Genomic DNA, 16,365 nt, shown 5'->3' with positions numbered 1-16,365 from the left:
GAAAACTGGGGTTAGATTGATGGCCTCACCACAGCTGGAAGTGGGTGAGGAGAATCAGCAGAGATTTAGTCCAAGTTCTTCCTGTAGACATTTAATTTCAGTGTAGCATCAGGCCAGGCAAAATGAGTCCTTGGGAGAATTTGCAGAGTAAAAGTGGGGTAGAAATCTGTTTCCCTCCTCTCTGAAATAACATAAAGTACTATGATAATAACTCTGCTATCGGCAGCTGAATGAAAAGCTTGCAATTACAGCACAAGGAGACCCTGACTGTGCAGAATAAAACTGTGATAATTACATCTGTCATATTTGTACTTAGTCCTCATTAAATTTCGGGAAAATCATCCAGTAGTAAATAATGTGCAATCTTTGCTTTTAAATCAGAGGTCATGAAAGTAAATGGGAATTCTGTTTTTCCTCATAGGGTGTCTGAGAGAGAAAAAAAATCCCATCAACTACATTTAAAAACTCAGTTTGCTTATTATTGAAGACACCAGACTGAGGAATGTCATTAACATGACAGTTTGTTCAAACACAGAATACAAATTTCATCACCAAGAATAGACTCCGAAATTCATAATGGCATTCACAGCCAGATTTACTTCTTTCATTCCATTAGGGGTTTTAAAAGAAGGATTTAAAAATTGTTTTAAATTTTAATTCAAACATGAAACTGAGGAGTGGTCTATCTTTTTAGTTTTAATGCTGAAATGTAAGTGATTACAAAGTTCACCAGCATTTGCTGGATACAATTTGTTTTAGAAAAACTTTTTTTTTTTTTTTAATTTGATAAGTGATCTTTATAGAGTGCATTAAATAGATGTATGAAAGTAGATTTTATTAGCATGATAAACACACTGAATCTGGAAACTACCCAGTACGTTGAATCCATACAAATTCTTAAGGCATTAATTAATCAGAGTTCAACTTTCTTTCAATCATATTTAGTCTTCTCTGGATCTCATTCTGCTCTCATATGATTTAAGAAATTTCAACCAGACACAGAGGATTTAGATCAAGGCAAATATGGTGTGACTGGGAGCACCCAGCATTTTTCTCTGTGGCAAGTAAGGATCAGACAAGATGATGGGGAAGGTAAAGAGCAGGAATGAATCGATGTATCGTTTATGTGAGAGTTCAAAATAGTAATTGATACTCAATGCTTACTATGACACAAAACTGCTTAACAAGAACATATATGTACAAGGATTTTCTCCCAGAATGTATTGATATTTCTGTATTTCATCAGCATTATCAGAGAAGTCATGCAGCACTAGCATCTCTGTATAAAAACTGACAAAAATTCAGGAGTCTTCAGGAAAACCATGCAAAAATAGAGCAACCAGATATTAGAGCTCTTGTAAGAAAAAATAGAGTAGTTTTGGTCTGTGGTCTGGTATTAATTTAACAAAGTTGCAATTAATTGTGATAGTGTTCCTCCCATATTTTCCTACCTTAAAATATTGTAAATCAGCTTTAATTACAAAGAAAAAAAAATACTATAGAAAAACACAAGTCGTGCTACTAACATATCTAATAATTAGGGACTGCTCTCTGTGGTATTTCTTTGCCAACAATAAACATGAATGTTCATCCTGTTTGTTTCCATTTATCTTTGATGGTGGCAAAATGACCAAAAAAAATGACCACTAAAATGACCCTAGTTAATTGCATGGTCAGGTATAGTAATCCTTGATCTCTTTTTTCCCTTAATACAATATTATGGAAACCTAGATTGAAACATTATCACCAGACTTGCCTTTGTTGTATCACAGCAGAAAATGAGAATTCCACCATAATAAAACTGAAGTAATAATTGCAACTTTTTTTCTTTGCAAAAATGGCTGTTCCACCACCCAGTTCTAATGTTAGTAATGTGAATTTTGTTTGTTGATAAAAAGCAAATAATAAAACATAAAGGGAAAAATCATGTTATTTTTAAGCAATTGCTAATAGGGTGATTTCTGAAGATTTTTCCTAAGTAAAATATTAACAAACAGTTGATTTTTGTTTTAATAATACTTGATGGCATGGAACCTGGTGTTCTCTATTCGTCTTAGAGAATACATTTTTTTGCTTTACTTCGGTGAAGTGCGAAATCTCAGGGATTCTTGAAAGAAGGTAATGACTACTGACATAAAAAAGCTTTTTACATGATCCTTGATTAGTTAGTTTAAAACCCATTACTGACTTTATTTCTTTATTCAAACTTTTGTTAACATTAATAGATTAAGATGCCCTTGGTGTTCTTGGTGACCTTGAGAGAATAGAAAAGAACATAACAAAAACATTGAAGAACTGTCCTTCGCAGTCGCCTGCTCATGTTAATTTGAATGTGACCAGAGTAGTAATTTTTTACATTTTTCTCAAAATACACGGCCTTAAAACAGTACATATAACAGAAAATTGATGAAACCAGGAATTTCATTTAATTAGTTTAATCTTTGCTCTTACTTTTGTTCAGTTAAAGATCATTTAATAGTGTGATAGGGCTTTCTACTGCCTTCTATTTGCTCCGAGCAAGAAGAGTTTCTGCTCATAATTGTTTTCTGCACAACACAATGTGCTTGGAATGTAATAATTGTAATTGTCTTTTGAATTATTGTTAAACTGCTGATACACTTCACTACTCCGTGCTTATTGTAATGTTTGCCACGTTCCAACAGCACCTTTGCGACAGAGGTTGATTAATGCTGAAATGCCAAGATTGTCCTACTCCTGATTTATCAGCTGAATGTTAAGAAGTCTTTCCTCCATGACAGCGCTATTTGCATCATCCTTGATTTCTTTGGCCTTTGTTTTCTGGCATGTCTATAAGAATTTATTTTAAGGAGAAATTCAAAATAAACTATTATTTTTATAAAGTTGGGTATATTCACTGTTGGTTATGTTTCCAAGTCAGACTCTTGAGCTCACAAGTAGAGAGGTGTCATTTTCAAGTACGTACATGCAGCTTACAACAGTTTCTACAGGGAGTTAGTTAAAGTCCTCCTCAGTGCAGATCACTTTTTCTAAGCTAAGATTTCTAGTTACAGTGCAAGAAAACATTTAAACAGATGATTAAATCCTATGGATCTCTGTGGGATTCAAAACAAAACAACAGAAATTATTTCATCCATCATGGAGCAAAATAAATTTTAAGTCTGACTTTGCTTAATCACATTTATTGTTGCTTTCAGTGTTTAGTTTGGTGCCTCAGTTCTAACAGAAAACAAGAAAAACAAAAAACATTGCCCGTTTTGAAATGTTCCTAAGTTTTTTTCTGCTAATACTGCTTTCCAAAGAATGTTACTTTTTCCCCAATCTCAAAATACCCACAGTAGTAAATGTCCTGCTATCAAATTCCTTTTGTCAAAAAGCAGGGTTGAAATTTGTTTTGAGCAATTGCTTGTTGTGAAGAGTTGTTTGCTGATCAGAGGAGCATCTTAATGAAGCTCAGAATAAAATGATGGTATTATAGACACTCTGGTCAAAGTTTCTGATAACCATGGTGAATTAGAACTAAGCTTTTATTCCAAACGGATTCAAGTGACTTCATTTTACCTGTGTTGTGTTGTCACTGAGAATCTTAATATTAAGTCTGGTTTAATTATACAAAAAAAAATAGAATCATAAAAGGGTTTTCTTCCTTTTTGCAACATTCATCATACTGTTGTTCTATTAGAATAACTTACATCTGTTCTTTATGGTTCTCCCTTCTTTTATGTTGCACATAATTATGAGGTGCCTTCTTTTACACTGACATGCACCATCACTGAAAATTTTGATAGGCTATGAATAAATTCAGTAGATTCCTGTTAATGCAAATGTGACTCACATTCATTCTTATTCAGCTCTTTACTTATAGAAGAAAATCATGTATTGAGACAAATTTTGCCTTCAGCTACATGGGTGTAAGTTAACTCTCTGCTTTCAATGTCACTGAGTCACACCCGCACATTTGGGAGCTGAACCGGGTCTTTTTCTTTATGTTCAAAGTTTTGTATTGCCCAGTTCAGGTTTAGAATGAGTTTGTTTGTTTTTTAATCCCATCAGCAGATCTTCTTTTTCAGCAGAATGATTCCTATGGTTTAGAACTAAGAAAGCCACCCATCACTTCAAAAACATTCATTGTAACACACTAATCCTATTTACTCTTGATGGCTTTGTTTCTTAGATTCTTTATTTTTTCTGCTCAGTGAATTTTCTGCTCCTTGAATTAAATGCTATAATTAAGGCCTTTAAGCAGAACTTCCTCAGTTGAGGCCAAATGCATGCATTTAGACAGCTCAGCTAACCAGAAAAAGCCAGAAACTGAATTTGTTCCCCATTTTTGCTTTTTTTGAGTTACATGTGCCCTTGACTGGCACGGTGGAAATGGAGAACATATTTAGTTGTGTGGAGCATTCTTAACAGTCAGTGTAGAAAAATGTTTCAGATGGCTCCTAGGTTGCTATGAAACCACAAGTACTGATCTCAAATAAATGCTTTTGTCAGCCACCATGAATGATCTTACGCTGCACACTGAAGACATAGGCTGTTGCTCATCATGTGTGCTGATATTCATCTGGTAGCTTCAGTCTTTTGTGGAAAAAGGTCTCCTCTGAGTTTATAAATAGAAATAAAATTATTTGCTTGCCAATGAAGGATGGAGGGGCATAACAGTCCTTCAGGAAGTCACTTGTTAGTGGCCTAGCATACTTTCTGTCTCTAACACAGCAAGGGATTTTCCTTCAAACAAATCCATTCTGTATTCTCTTTCCTTATTCCAGATGGACCATGACCCCCGAAACCCAGCATATATTGCCACCCAGGGCCCTCTCCCTGCTACTGTCGCTGACTTCTGGCAGGTAAGTTAAACATCTCCTTGAAAACTGAGATTAGGTTATAAGCCAAATGTTTTTCCATACTTCTTAAATGGATGTAAATCCATTTATGTGATGGATGTAAATCCATCCATCTTAAATGGATGTAAAATCTGTTGCGCTTGAGTCTCGATATTTGCAAAAACATTAGCTGAAATGTTTTCCTAAAGTTCAGTATGTGGATATTATAGTTTACGTATGTGACAAGCCCTGTCAAAGAAGAGTTGATCTGGAAATTATATAGAAAAAAATCAGGGTAAAGTATTCATATTTTAGTGCCAAACTTAAGGCCAGAGTCCATAATTAAACTGTTGCCAAGGACTGGATGATTTTAGGGGGCCTGACCTTCTTAAGGGCATAGTCAGAACTCATTGTCATTCTCCAGATCAAAAAGGATCCTGCACTGTTTGCTGTGAATTTTTGCATGAAAATCTACTTCTCACATTATCCAGTTCCCCAAAATGCTTACATTTTTACACATTTTCCCTACCACAGATAGTTAAGTGCTGAGTTAAGATCCTGATGCATAAAGTTAAATAGATCCACAAATTTGTGCAGGGCTAAAGACAATCATTACCAATGCTCAAATATGGGTTTACTTTGCTCGCAGTCTTTTTATGTGCTCGTACAGCTTTCAGACTTGGACATACACACAGTACCAGGCTAGGTGTGTGCAACATAACATGCTGTCTGTGTGATGGGTATCTGCATTCAGTATTCCTTTGTAAGTGTAAAAGTCTGCCTGGAAGCTTATGAAAGCTGTTTATGGAGGAAGTGTTGCAGCTAACTGGGGCTTATTATCAATACAAGCATATGTTTTTATTTTCTGCTTTGCATTATGAATTTAGAAACTTTTGTTCTGAAGATAGAGAATATCTAAGTAAAAATTTCAGGAAAGCTGTTGTGTTTTAGGAGCTCGCATTCAGTTGAAATCATCACATTTCGTCATCTGCATCACTCGGTCTGTGATTTTAAACTATCAACTGAGCCCTATTAAAGACAATTTTATATGTTCTTCATAGCACAGTTTCCTACTGCTTCTCTGATAAATGATGAATCGGGAAATTTTCCAAAAGTTTGTTTGATTTTGGGTGTCTGGATATTTAAATGCTCCATCTGAGACATTTTGAGTCTTGTTTTTAGAAGTGCAGAGCAAATGCATTCTGCTTGAAGTAAGTTGAGCAGTTGTTCCAGCCTATATTTTCAAGTAACTTGTGATTTTTGTCTTAAAAATTTGGCAATTAGACACAGTTGAGAAGACTGATTTTTTATTCCCTTGCAGAGTGCATTCCTTATATCAGGCATGCTACCTGAAAATGTATTTTTAAGTTAAACATGCAAAATCAAATACCATGTTAGCTATTCTGTAATAGCAGATTTTTAATCGTGTATTTTTTCATATTCATATATTTTAACCTGTAGCTGCATCTTTACATGTTGAAAAATTGTACATTCTCACTTTTTAAGGAGGCATTTAAAGAACAAACTTTCATAAGCATTGCTGCCAACACAGAAATCAGAATTAATCATGTCAACACAATATGAAGGATATATTTTGTTCTTCTTCCATTCTAATTTGAACAGTTAGGCAACCTACTTGCACAGAGAGTGAGTACAACTGAAAAGTTATTTTTTTGTTCTGTGATCCAAGCTGCTTCCATCCAACTCCATTGTCAAAAGTCTCTCTCGACTTCTGTTCTTCATGCCATTTGTGACTTGAATTTCTTCATTTTCTTTTACTTTCCTTTTGCTCTTCTTAGTTATTTCTCATCCCAGTAAAAATCACTCCATCAGCACCAGGTCTGCTGCTTCATGGACTCTATTTGGCAATATCAGCTGCTTCCCAAGTGTGGCTATGTGTCCACTCTTAATGTGATATACTTGATGTGTGATATTTTACTGGTTCCTCTACTGATTTCCATTCAAGCGTATTTCTTACATTTATTTTGATGATGTCTGTCACTTCGACATAACAAGCTACCTATGTCAGATTCAACCATGACTCAATTTTCTTTGTTGTTTTTTTTTTTTTTTTTTAAACTTCCTGCAGATCACATTTCAATATGCTGGTTCAGTTATTGTGGTTAATGTCCAGATGCAGGAGCAAAGTTTGTATCCATTTTTCACCAAACAGTAGCTATTTAGGATAAAGCAAGGGGAACCTGAACTTTCTAAGGAGAATAGAGTATTAACTCCTTTGGGGGCAGAATCCTTTGATGATCGCTTGAATATAGATTTCTGTAGTTTATACACATCATAGTGCTGCCACCAGGGATTGTTTGAAGTCAATTATTCATTCCTGAAACATTTCAGTGGTTCTCCTCCCTCTCCCTCCTCCACTCAGAACCAGATGATACTGAACTGTGCTTCTTTTTTCCCCTTCTGTATGCTCTGTGGAGTAGTTTTCCAACTGATAGTAACAACAGTGACTTATTACAGAGCAGAGACCTGAAATTAATCTGCTGCTCCTTTTCTAAAGGCACAATGTCATGCTTTAGCAATTCCAACAGAGACTCTTGGAGTGTGGTGTACCCTTCTTTGCCAATATTTACTAGATCTATTGCTTCCTCTTTTTGTAGACAGAGCCTTAGATCCTAGTTGCATGGTGAGCACCATCAACTCAATTTTAACTTGTCTGTAAGGCTACCCCAGCAAGAAACAGGTATAATTGTTTCCACTCCTGTAATCAATTCAAACTGTTTTCTTGTCTAGAAAGTATTTGTTCAGCATGAAAGTGTAAAACAACTTTCCTGGCATTTACAGCACAGCTGATATCCATCATGAAATCCAAACTGCTCCTGATCTGTCTTGACTATCTAGTTTTCCTGCTAAGTTCCAGACGCACAGTTTCTAAATGCAGTTTGTCATAAATTTGCATTGAATTCTTCCACCCATCAGCCATACTATATTATACTTATTTTGTGAGTTTTACTTTGGACCAATTTTTTGTTGGTCTGATGGACCAAAGGCATGTTGGCAGGGGAATCAGGCTATGGATACTTCTGGATCTCTTTTTCCAATTTATTTGCATGCAAAAGCAACCCAGTTCCTGAGCTCCAACACTGCTCTGCAGTGCCTGCTCTTCTTCATGTCTATGTTTTCTGCATGATTATGTGGTCACATTCATTATCTCTATTTAAGACTGAACAGATTATTTAGTTTTGGATAGTCTTTTTTCCTGTTTTTATTGGCAGGCCCATCTACAACCAGCTATTTTGATCCAGTGCCCAGTATTTTTTTGCAAGTGCTGTTAGACACTCAGTAATCAAACTCCCATTTACTACTTTCACGTTGCCGGGATCTGAATGAAGATAGTTCTCTTTCTTTGTCTTCCAGGCAAAGATCTTTCCTAAATCATTGCTGATGCTTTACCCAAGCTCATCCTGTTTAGCATTCTTACTCCTGATGAACAAATACATACCTAGTACCCCTGTGGGACATGAGAGGGACCAGTTTCAATATTCTCACTAGCGATCACTTCTCAGAAGATTATGTCCTTTTTGGTAATGTGAGGAAGAACAGCAGGTATTGTTCTTCAGTCCTATCTCACTTAGGCCACTAGAGCTGGTGATTAGATTCAACATTTTCTGTGCATTTCTGTTCATTTGGGTTTTAATGTTAGTCTGAGAAGGATTAGCTTGCTGGTATTTTTTCTTTCAAAGATGCAGTCTGAGCTGGAGATAGTCCAAATTCTTGTATATGAATAGTTTTCAAATTGTTTTCAAACCAACTTTATTTATGTTGTAAAAATAATAGTGCTAAAGAAAAAGACAAGGGTCTTACTGTGGCTTTTACAATGCTTTAAGGCCATTTCTAGGCATCAGACTTGCACAGTTGTCTGCCCCTCTGTTCCAGTTTTCTTCTCTAACCCCTTATATCTTTGCCATAGCTCTTATCAGCCCGCAAGCCCCAAGTTAGTTCCAACTTTTCTGGTTTACCTTTTTCTTTGAAAACTTTCTCGCCTGCAGCAGATGTGTTGTCAGTCACCTCATTGATCTGTTTTGCCACAAGGCTTCCTAATCTGTCTGGTTACTCTGTGTTTGCAGCTCAAGCAGTGATTTCATCTCTGACTGCATGTCATCTCTTAGACTGCTCTGGAAATTTTCCAGCCACTACTTTAATTAATTTTGAAAAGCCTCCAGCTGATTTAGGTCTTCTTTTAATTTCATCTGGTCTTGTTTTCATCTTTTTTTACCAATTACTATTTGTGAGGGATACTTCCTTCATTGATTCTATTTTAGTTCAGTGGGAATTCCACCTCACAATTCCCTTTCTTTAAAACTGGATGCCTCTTCTCACATGGTATTAATCTATTTTTACCTGAGTGATTAAACTATTTGCCAGGTCTGTGTGTTGTTTTCTTCTCAGCTGGAAAGAGAATTCATGAACAGGACAGGGTTTTGCTTTAATACAGTTCCATTTTATTCACAAAGAAGGTACAGAGTTTTATTTCCTTGAACAGAGACAGAATCAAATAACAGGCAATGAATTCTTTTTTTTTCCCCCAATCCTCATTCACCCAGTGTTTTACCCCCAACCTCTCTTTCAGCTTTTTTTCTACCAGGATCACAATGCTAGTTTGCTGAGCTGTGATGGTGATTTCTTTATTCCTTTTACATGCTTTTTTTTTCCTGCTTATCTTGATTAATCATCTTGCCTTGATTAATGCCTCTCTCTCTGCATTAAGCACATCAGTTTCTAGAAAAACTCATGGGTCCACATGCTTCACATTTCTCTTGTTTTTGATGATAACTTCTGTAATTTCAGTTATCAAGCTCCACAAAAGAGCTTGCTTGTTTTTTGCATTTATCTTGAATGAAAGGTGATGATTTTGTCCAGCAGCTTCAGTGAGATTTCACTGAGCTCTTTCACATAACACTATTAAAATTCAACATCTCTTTGAACATAATTCAAAAGAAAGAGGATGTAGAACATTTCTGATCTATAACAAGTTTTCGCAGCAGGCGTTCCATGTTGTGAATAATTCTGGAGGCATAAAATTTTATTATTTTCCATATGTGCTGGGTTATAATTCCATGAAGTATTTGACATGAAGTACATGCCTTAACTTTTAAAACATTCTAGGAAGACCAGGGATGATAATATGCAAGAAACTGTTCCTTGGAGTTAGGATATTTAGAGCCAACTGTCCTTACACAAAAGAAATGTTCTTAATTATGCCAATTTTATAAATTGCATGTCTGTTAAAGTTCATTGTCTCAAAATGGAGTTTTCTGTAGGAGTCCATAAGCTTTTCCCTCTGGAAAATACAGTCTTATTCTCCTTTTAGAACTGCTAGTACCCACATTATGCTTTGCTTTTATTGATCTACCAACATTTGCCCTTCCTCTTCTTGGAGGGAAGTACACTTTCCCTACTTTTTTTTTTGTTTGTTTTATTTTTTATTTTACCATAGTAGGTGAAATAGAGGGAGGGATGAAACAGTTCCTGCCAAGTGGCCTCTTAGTTTCCGTGGAAAATCAAATCAAATCAAATATGATATATATTTACATAAGTATTTGTTGTCTTTCTGTGGTTTCCTGTGTTCATTACCAACATTAACAAAGTATATGAACACCGTATGACTTCTATGGAAGGAACAAAGAAATACAATTCTCGTTATTTGGCAGAGAAACAATAGGGTTCAAAGGACCAACAACAATAAGCCATCGGATTAAATGCAGTCAACAATTTTAATTTGGACTAGGAAATCCCCAGCCTTTTTACCTGAAAAGATCTGTAGCGTAGGCTAGATAGTTCTCCCAATGCCTTAATTCCCCTGGAGGGTCCCATTCTGACTGGGGTCTTGGAGCAGGTACCACGCGTGAACAGCACTGAATCCATCACAGCACCAGGAGGACAGACTGCAGGTGTTGACCCTCTGAAGTTAGGATGCTCTTCCAGGATACAAAAAAGAGCTTCATCCAACATGTTTTGAATCAAACACATGATTTTCATTACCCCATCTTTCCTTCACTATTCACCAGGACATGAAATATTCTTGAAATTGAGAATACTCTTTGCTCTTCTTGTTAAAGACACACTATTGCCAACTGCAGCAGAGGTTTATGCTGTTGTGACTAAGGTTTCCAGCTGGGCATGGTGGAACTTCATCTCTGCTCCTTTGATTATTTTCTATTTTTATTGCAAGACTATTAAATGTAAATTGCAGAAAGAGTCCCAGGAGTAAAAACCAAAGCCCTGATCTGAGCCATGGAATTCAGTTGCCATTTAATTTTCATTGCCCCCAGTTCTGCTTTTCTAAATCTAAAACTATCTTATATTTTTTTCTACCCATATTCAGTATATTCAATAATTTGTCAGAGTCAGTTAAAAATTTGTCTGTCGTTTTAATCCCAGATCACACCAGCATGTGAAGTTTACTCCCAGATCACACCAGCATGTGAAGAACCCAACTCTTGAATTTCAGACTTGAGGACTCGATAAATGTTTGTTCGTCTGTTTGGCACCATTTGCTTTTCTTTTCCAATTTTGCAATTCAGAAAAACAAATACAGCATACTGACAGTTGGTTGTTTCCTGTGTTAAAAAAGATTAGTCATCAGTGATCTCCAAGGGCAAATCCCTGTGGACAGGAGACCATATCCCTGTAGCTGAATGAGTCTTCTTGAAAAATCGGTGTTCCAAGCCCATGGGTTGAGTAAGAACGACTGTTACGAACCCTCCTGTGCTCTGATTGCTGGTTTCTGTGCTCCCAGTCCACCATATTCTGTGAATGCTTAAATTAATTTACAGACTAAATTATTTTTCTGCATTTTGTTCATCTGTGCAGAACACAGCGCTTTCAAGCAGTCTTGATTCCCAAGTTTTATTTTCCTTGCCTGAAACAGGACTTCCTGCATGTCTAATCAGTTTTAACCTTCAGAAAGAAAAGCAGATGAAAAGAGAAACAGAGCAATTCAATGTGTAAAATATGCATATTTTAATTTAATAAAAGAAAAACAGCAAGGGAGAGAGACACACAGAACAGTAGCCCCTAGAGCTCCAGTAACTTATCAAGCCATGTGAAATAAATATTGCATTAGGAATTCCATAGGCATTCTGTGTAGGAGTGTGCATTTACCATGCTCATTTCTAATTATGGCTCAGGTCAGAGAAGGTAATCAGAAGTGGTCCTTTTAAAAATATCGTCCCTTTAATTTTTAGGTTCCATCTCCCCAATACTAAAGTGAAAAGCTACTTTATGGAAGTTTTGGTGAGACTGCCCCCCTTTAATGTGGTTTTGTCAGCACTGCAATACTAAACAGAATATTTAAATTATTTAATAATAAGGCCTATCAATCTACTGAGAAGAATACGAGCAGTTTATGTCTCTCAGAGACAGCAGAAGGTACAGCAACACATGCAGTCATCTTGAGTCTGCCTTCCTCATTGACTTCCAAACAAGGGTTGTTGCAGCAGCAGGAGCGTAATGCATGCAGCCAGCCTGACTGCCACCTGCTTATATATGATCTTCTCTGAAGTTATCACTGCTGCAGTGTGGCTGCTCCTGGCCAGAGTGAGGAAAGCTCTGAGTCATAACGCCTGAATTCAACTTCAACATGGAGTACTGTTTTCATGCGGCGTATGGAGTGATTTCCATTCGCTTCATGTTTTAAAATGTCCTTTTAACTGTAATTTCTAATTAAACATAAAACATTGATAGATAATTTTTTAAACTACAGATTTTCTTAGTCCTCTGGCACACCTGTGACTTTGCAAATGGACACTGATTTTATCTGATTTGACCCATCTCACATCAAAAGACTAAGCTATTGTCAACCAAAATATTTTGCAAAAAGCTTGCTTTGGAATGACAAGCAACCAAAATTCTAAATCCCTCAAAATATAAGTAATGTAAGTTAAAGGCTCTCCTCTTTTCTTTTAAACCAATTAAAACATTGAAGTTTATTTTTAAAATATTCCAGAAAATACCATTTTCTGACTGTCTCAATACAACATTTTCTATTTCCAGTGGAGAACTTGAAAGAAATTGTAGTTGAGATGTGTAATAGGATGTGTAAAATCTGATTCTGTAATTGGTAATACCTTACTTGTTGCAGTTTTAGGAACTGTGTTTATTTGTGTTGATTTTTGTTCATCATTAGAAATCAGAATTTGTTTGTTTGTTTTCTGCTTTTCCAAACAGTTGCATTTACCAACTATTTGGAAGCTTAAAAGACAGAGAAGGTAGATTCTTCAGTTTACTGGAGATGTCTTTCAGAATGCAGCTGGTGTGATTAGCCTCTTATTTATTTTTAGTGAACAGGCTGGATTTAACCGATTATACTAGTTATTTTCTACTTCTAAATCATCACATTTTAGAAACTTCTCCACCAACCCTTGTCAAAAGAACAGCATCTGATTGGAACACATATCTTATCATTTCCCTATCACTAAAACAAAGAAGAAAATGGCTGAAAAGGGGTTTTGGGGTGGATCCGTAATTATAAAAAGAAGCTTCAAAATGATCAAGTGTCTCACAAAAATAAGAGGATTCATATCAACTATTTTATGTACAAGCTAGTAAACAACAGAATTTGTAAATATGCATACAAGCTTTCAAAAATGCTTGTTTTATAGGATTTGTGGTAGTTGTAGCACTGATTCTATTTGTGACTTGATTTTTCTCCTTATTCTAAAAAAACAGTTCTGTGCTCCTTTACAAGTAATTCATACTAAATTTAATTCTTCCCAGTGCAGAAGTCCTTTGTATGGGACTGGCATGCTCAATAGCCACAGCATGAGGTCTCTCCATGTGGTGGGTTTCATCAACAGGGAATCCTGCGGATGTCAAATGCACTGCTCATCTTTGGGTTGCAGGATTCAGCCTTTAATTTGCAATAAATGGAAAGGGATGGTGTTATTCTTGTCTAAGGAATGTTTTGAGAATGATGCATACAGCAGAACCTCATTAAAGATAATTAACATGGCATATAGGCTGAAGGTAGACATGTCACACAATTATACAGTCTTCCCTTTTCCACAAAGCATGCACTGCAGAGCTCTGTAGTTAGCTCTTATGCGTTAATGCAGACTTTATCACTTTAATTCAGAAGACTCCATTCCATGTTCTTTTCCTCCAAGTATTGCCATAAATTACAAACATGAAGCTGCCTATGCAAAGCGATCTGCAGAAGTTTAGTTTTATATGGTTATTTGCTTAACAGTAGTTAACGCTTAGAGCCTAAGGCTTAATTTTGATGGGCCCTACAACAAATAACTAAAAAGAAAAGCCTCTGCCCAGAGGACCTTACTTTGTCTTTATTTTTATATCATGTACAATAGCTTACTTTCAATTGTGGAAGCATACAAAATCCAGAATTATTGTAAATTTGTGTTTGAACCTCCTTCTTCTGAGCCCAACTGAAATGTCACTTTGATAAGCAAGGACACTTCCCCAGAATCTGTACTGCTGCTGTGCAGACTGAGGCTGTGCTACCTGCTCCTCCAGTACAGAGACACACTGGCTGGGGCCACCTCCTAGCACACAGCTGTGTCTGCACACTGAGCCCAGAGAAGTGTCGAGTGTTAGGAGCTGTAGTTCCTCAACCCATTACCAAGTTATAGATGGGGCGATGAACTGGCCACAGTATAAAACTCTGTGAACTGTCTCTGACTCATCCCTCTTCTCCTTTATTTGAATAGAAATACAGATAACATCCCCATGGTCTAATACTTAAATTATGAATGAAACAAAGAAAAAAGTAGTAGTCCTCAAGTCGCAGCCTGTGAGTCTTAGTAAAGATCCCATCTCAATGTTAAGCACAGGAGATGCAGTGACAATTGCTTGTAACGGGGTGATGGCACTACATCATATTGCCTTCTTGATTTAGTAGATTTGACTTCTACATTTTCGCGCTATGACCTAAAAGAAATATTATACCCCAGAGTAACTTTGAAATTGTTTGTTTAAATTAACTTTCATTTGGATTTATGCTTAATGAAATCTTCAGAGATGCAGACAGCTCCTCTCTAATGAAATGCTGTATCTTTGAACCAATGAACAGGGCTGCCAAACTGTAAGGATTCCTCTCTAAACGAGTGGGCTTTTATAATGTTACACTTGGGTGGCACAAGCAGAGTGCTAGATGATTAGTTTATGGTCTAGATCATTGTATTTTTATTACACTCATAAAAACTGTGTTTCTCCTCATTTTCGTAATGGCTTCAATGAGCTTCTATACCTTCTAGAGGCACATTAAATCGTTATGTGATGAAAGTACTGATTTAGTGGGGCTAGTTTTAAAGTAAGATACATGTTTTGAATTCTGATCTTAGTCTGATTGCTAACTAAAAAAAAAAGGTGAAACTGATAGAATGAATGAAAACCAATTAATCTTCCTTACACACAAAGAAGGCTTCCAGTTGTGGTCTAAAAAAAATGCAAAGAGAAAAATGATACAAATGATAAATCTACATCTGTCTGAAAAAAATAAATTATCTATCAATTTATAGTATTTTTTGGTGTTTTTACAGTATTGTCAGTTTTTAACAGGAGGATGGGTGGATTACAGATAGTTTGATTTGAAAAATCTTTTCAAATAAAAAAAAAAAAAAAAGAGAGAGAGAGAGGTTTTTTCTATTCCTTACATCCAACTACATTTTTTTCCCCAGTTCTATCTATATAAATTATAAATAGCCCTATTCTGTTCAAACCCTAGATTCATTTCGCTAAATAATTCTAAGCTGTTTTTAAAAGTTGTTTCAATTATGTTACAAAATGGAAAAAAAAAATGCTATTTGTTTCTATATATGCAAGCTATTCTTAAAAGAGAAGACAACATCATTATCCATGAATAGGAAACCTTTTATTTGATATGTAATTAAAAAAAATAATCCTTGAATTGAATGTATCATCTCATCTTTGCACAGTTTAGACAAAGGCCTTTTTTGTTTACAAAATTTACATGTCAATACAGTTGCTTATAAATATTTCTGTGAAATAAACATAACCCTTCACAAAAAGAGTAGTTTACTCTTCATTCAGTAATTTTATATTCTAGCAAAAAGACAATGAAAGTTGTATGCAAATATGACATCAATGTACAGCATAATAATAACAGTTTTTAGTCATTATGCTGTTTGGTATTAATTCATAGGAGCCTTTTTGTTCAGCCATGGGCTGTGTTTGGAAGGGAGATGCACCACACCAGAGCATCTCTGCTTGTTCTGCTGTTTGTGTGCGACATCCTCATATCTTTAAGCAGAGGATGTGTTGGTTTCCTGTATCCTGCACTATGGCTAGTCTAAACTGTTAGATCATGCTGATACGGAAGATACAGAGTTTTCCTCTGTTCCTGCTGTACTTGTGCTCTGAGAAGTCGTAGTCTGCAGCATGGGTTGGACTTCCTTTCCAGCTCCAGGAAAACAGAAAAAAAATAAAAGGAAAAGTAAAAAGAGGGAAGAGGAGTGGGGGGGGGGAGAGATAATGAAAGAAAAAGAAGAAAATCAATGAAAAAGAAAAGGGGAAGGAAAGGAAGGAAGGAAGGAAGGAAGGAAGGAAGGAAGGAAGGAAGGAAGGA

At 36.0% G+C, this 16,365-nt stretch overlaps 1 protein-coding gene across 1 annotated transcript in view; it reads left to right on the top strand.

Moving 5' to 3' along the window:
- PTPRN2 (protein tyrosine phosphatase receptor type N2) overlaps positions 1-16,365 on the top strand; it is a 641,705-nt gene that overhangs the window by 590,554 nt on the left and 34,786 nt on the right. The window contains exon 17 of the mRNA XM_035319523.1: positions 4,749-4,826. Within this exon, the coding sequence (XP_035175414.1) occupies positions 4,749-4,826 (78 nt within the window). The remainder of the gene's footprint in view (positions 1-4,748; positions 4,827-16,365) is intronic.

Source organism: Oxyura jamaicensis, chromosome 2 (assembly GCF_011077185.1).
Source record: "Oxyura jamaicensis isolate SHBP4307 breed ruddy duck chromosome 2, BPBGC_Ojam_1.0, whole genome shotgun sequence".
Classification (NCBI taxonomy): Eukaryota; Metazoa; Chordata; class Aves; order Anseriformes; family Anatidae; genus Oxyura; species Oxyura jamaicensis.
This window is presented reverse-complemented; position numbering and strand designations above follow the sequence as displayed.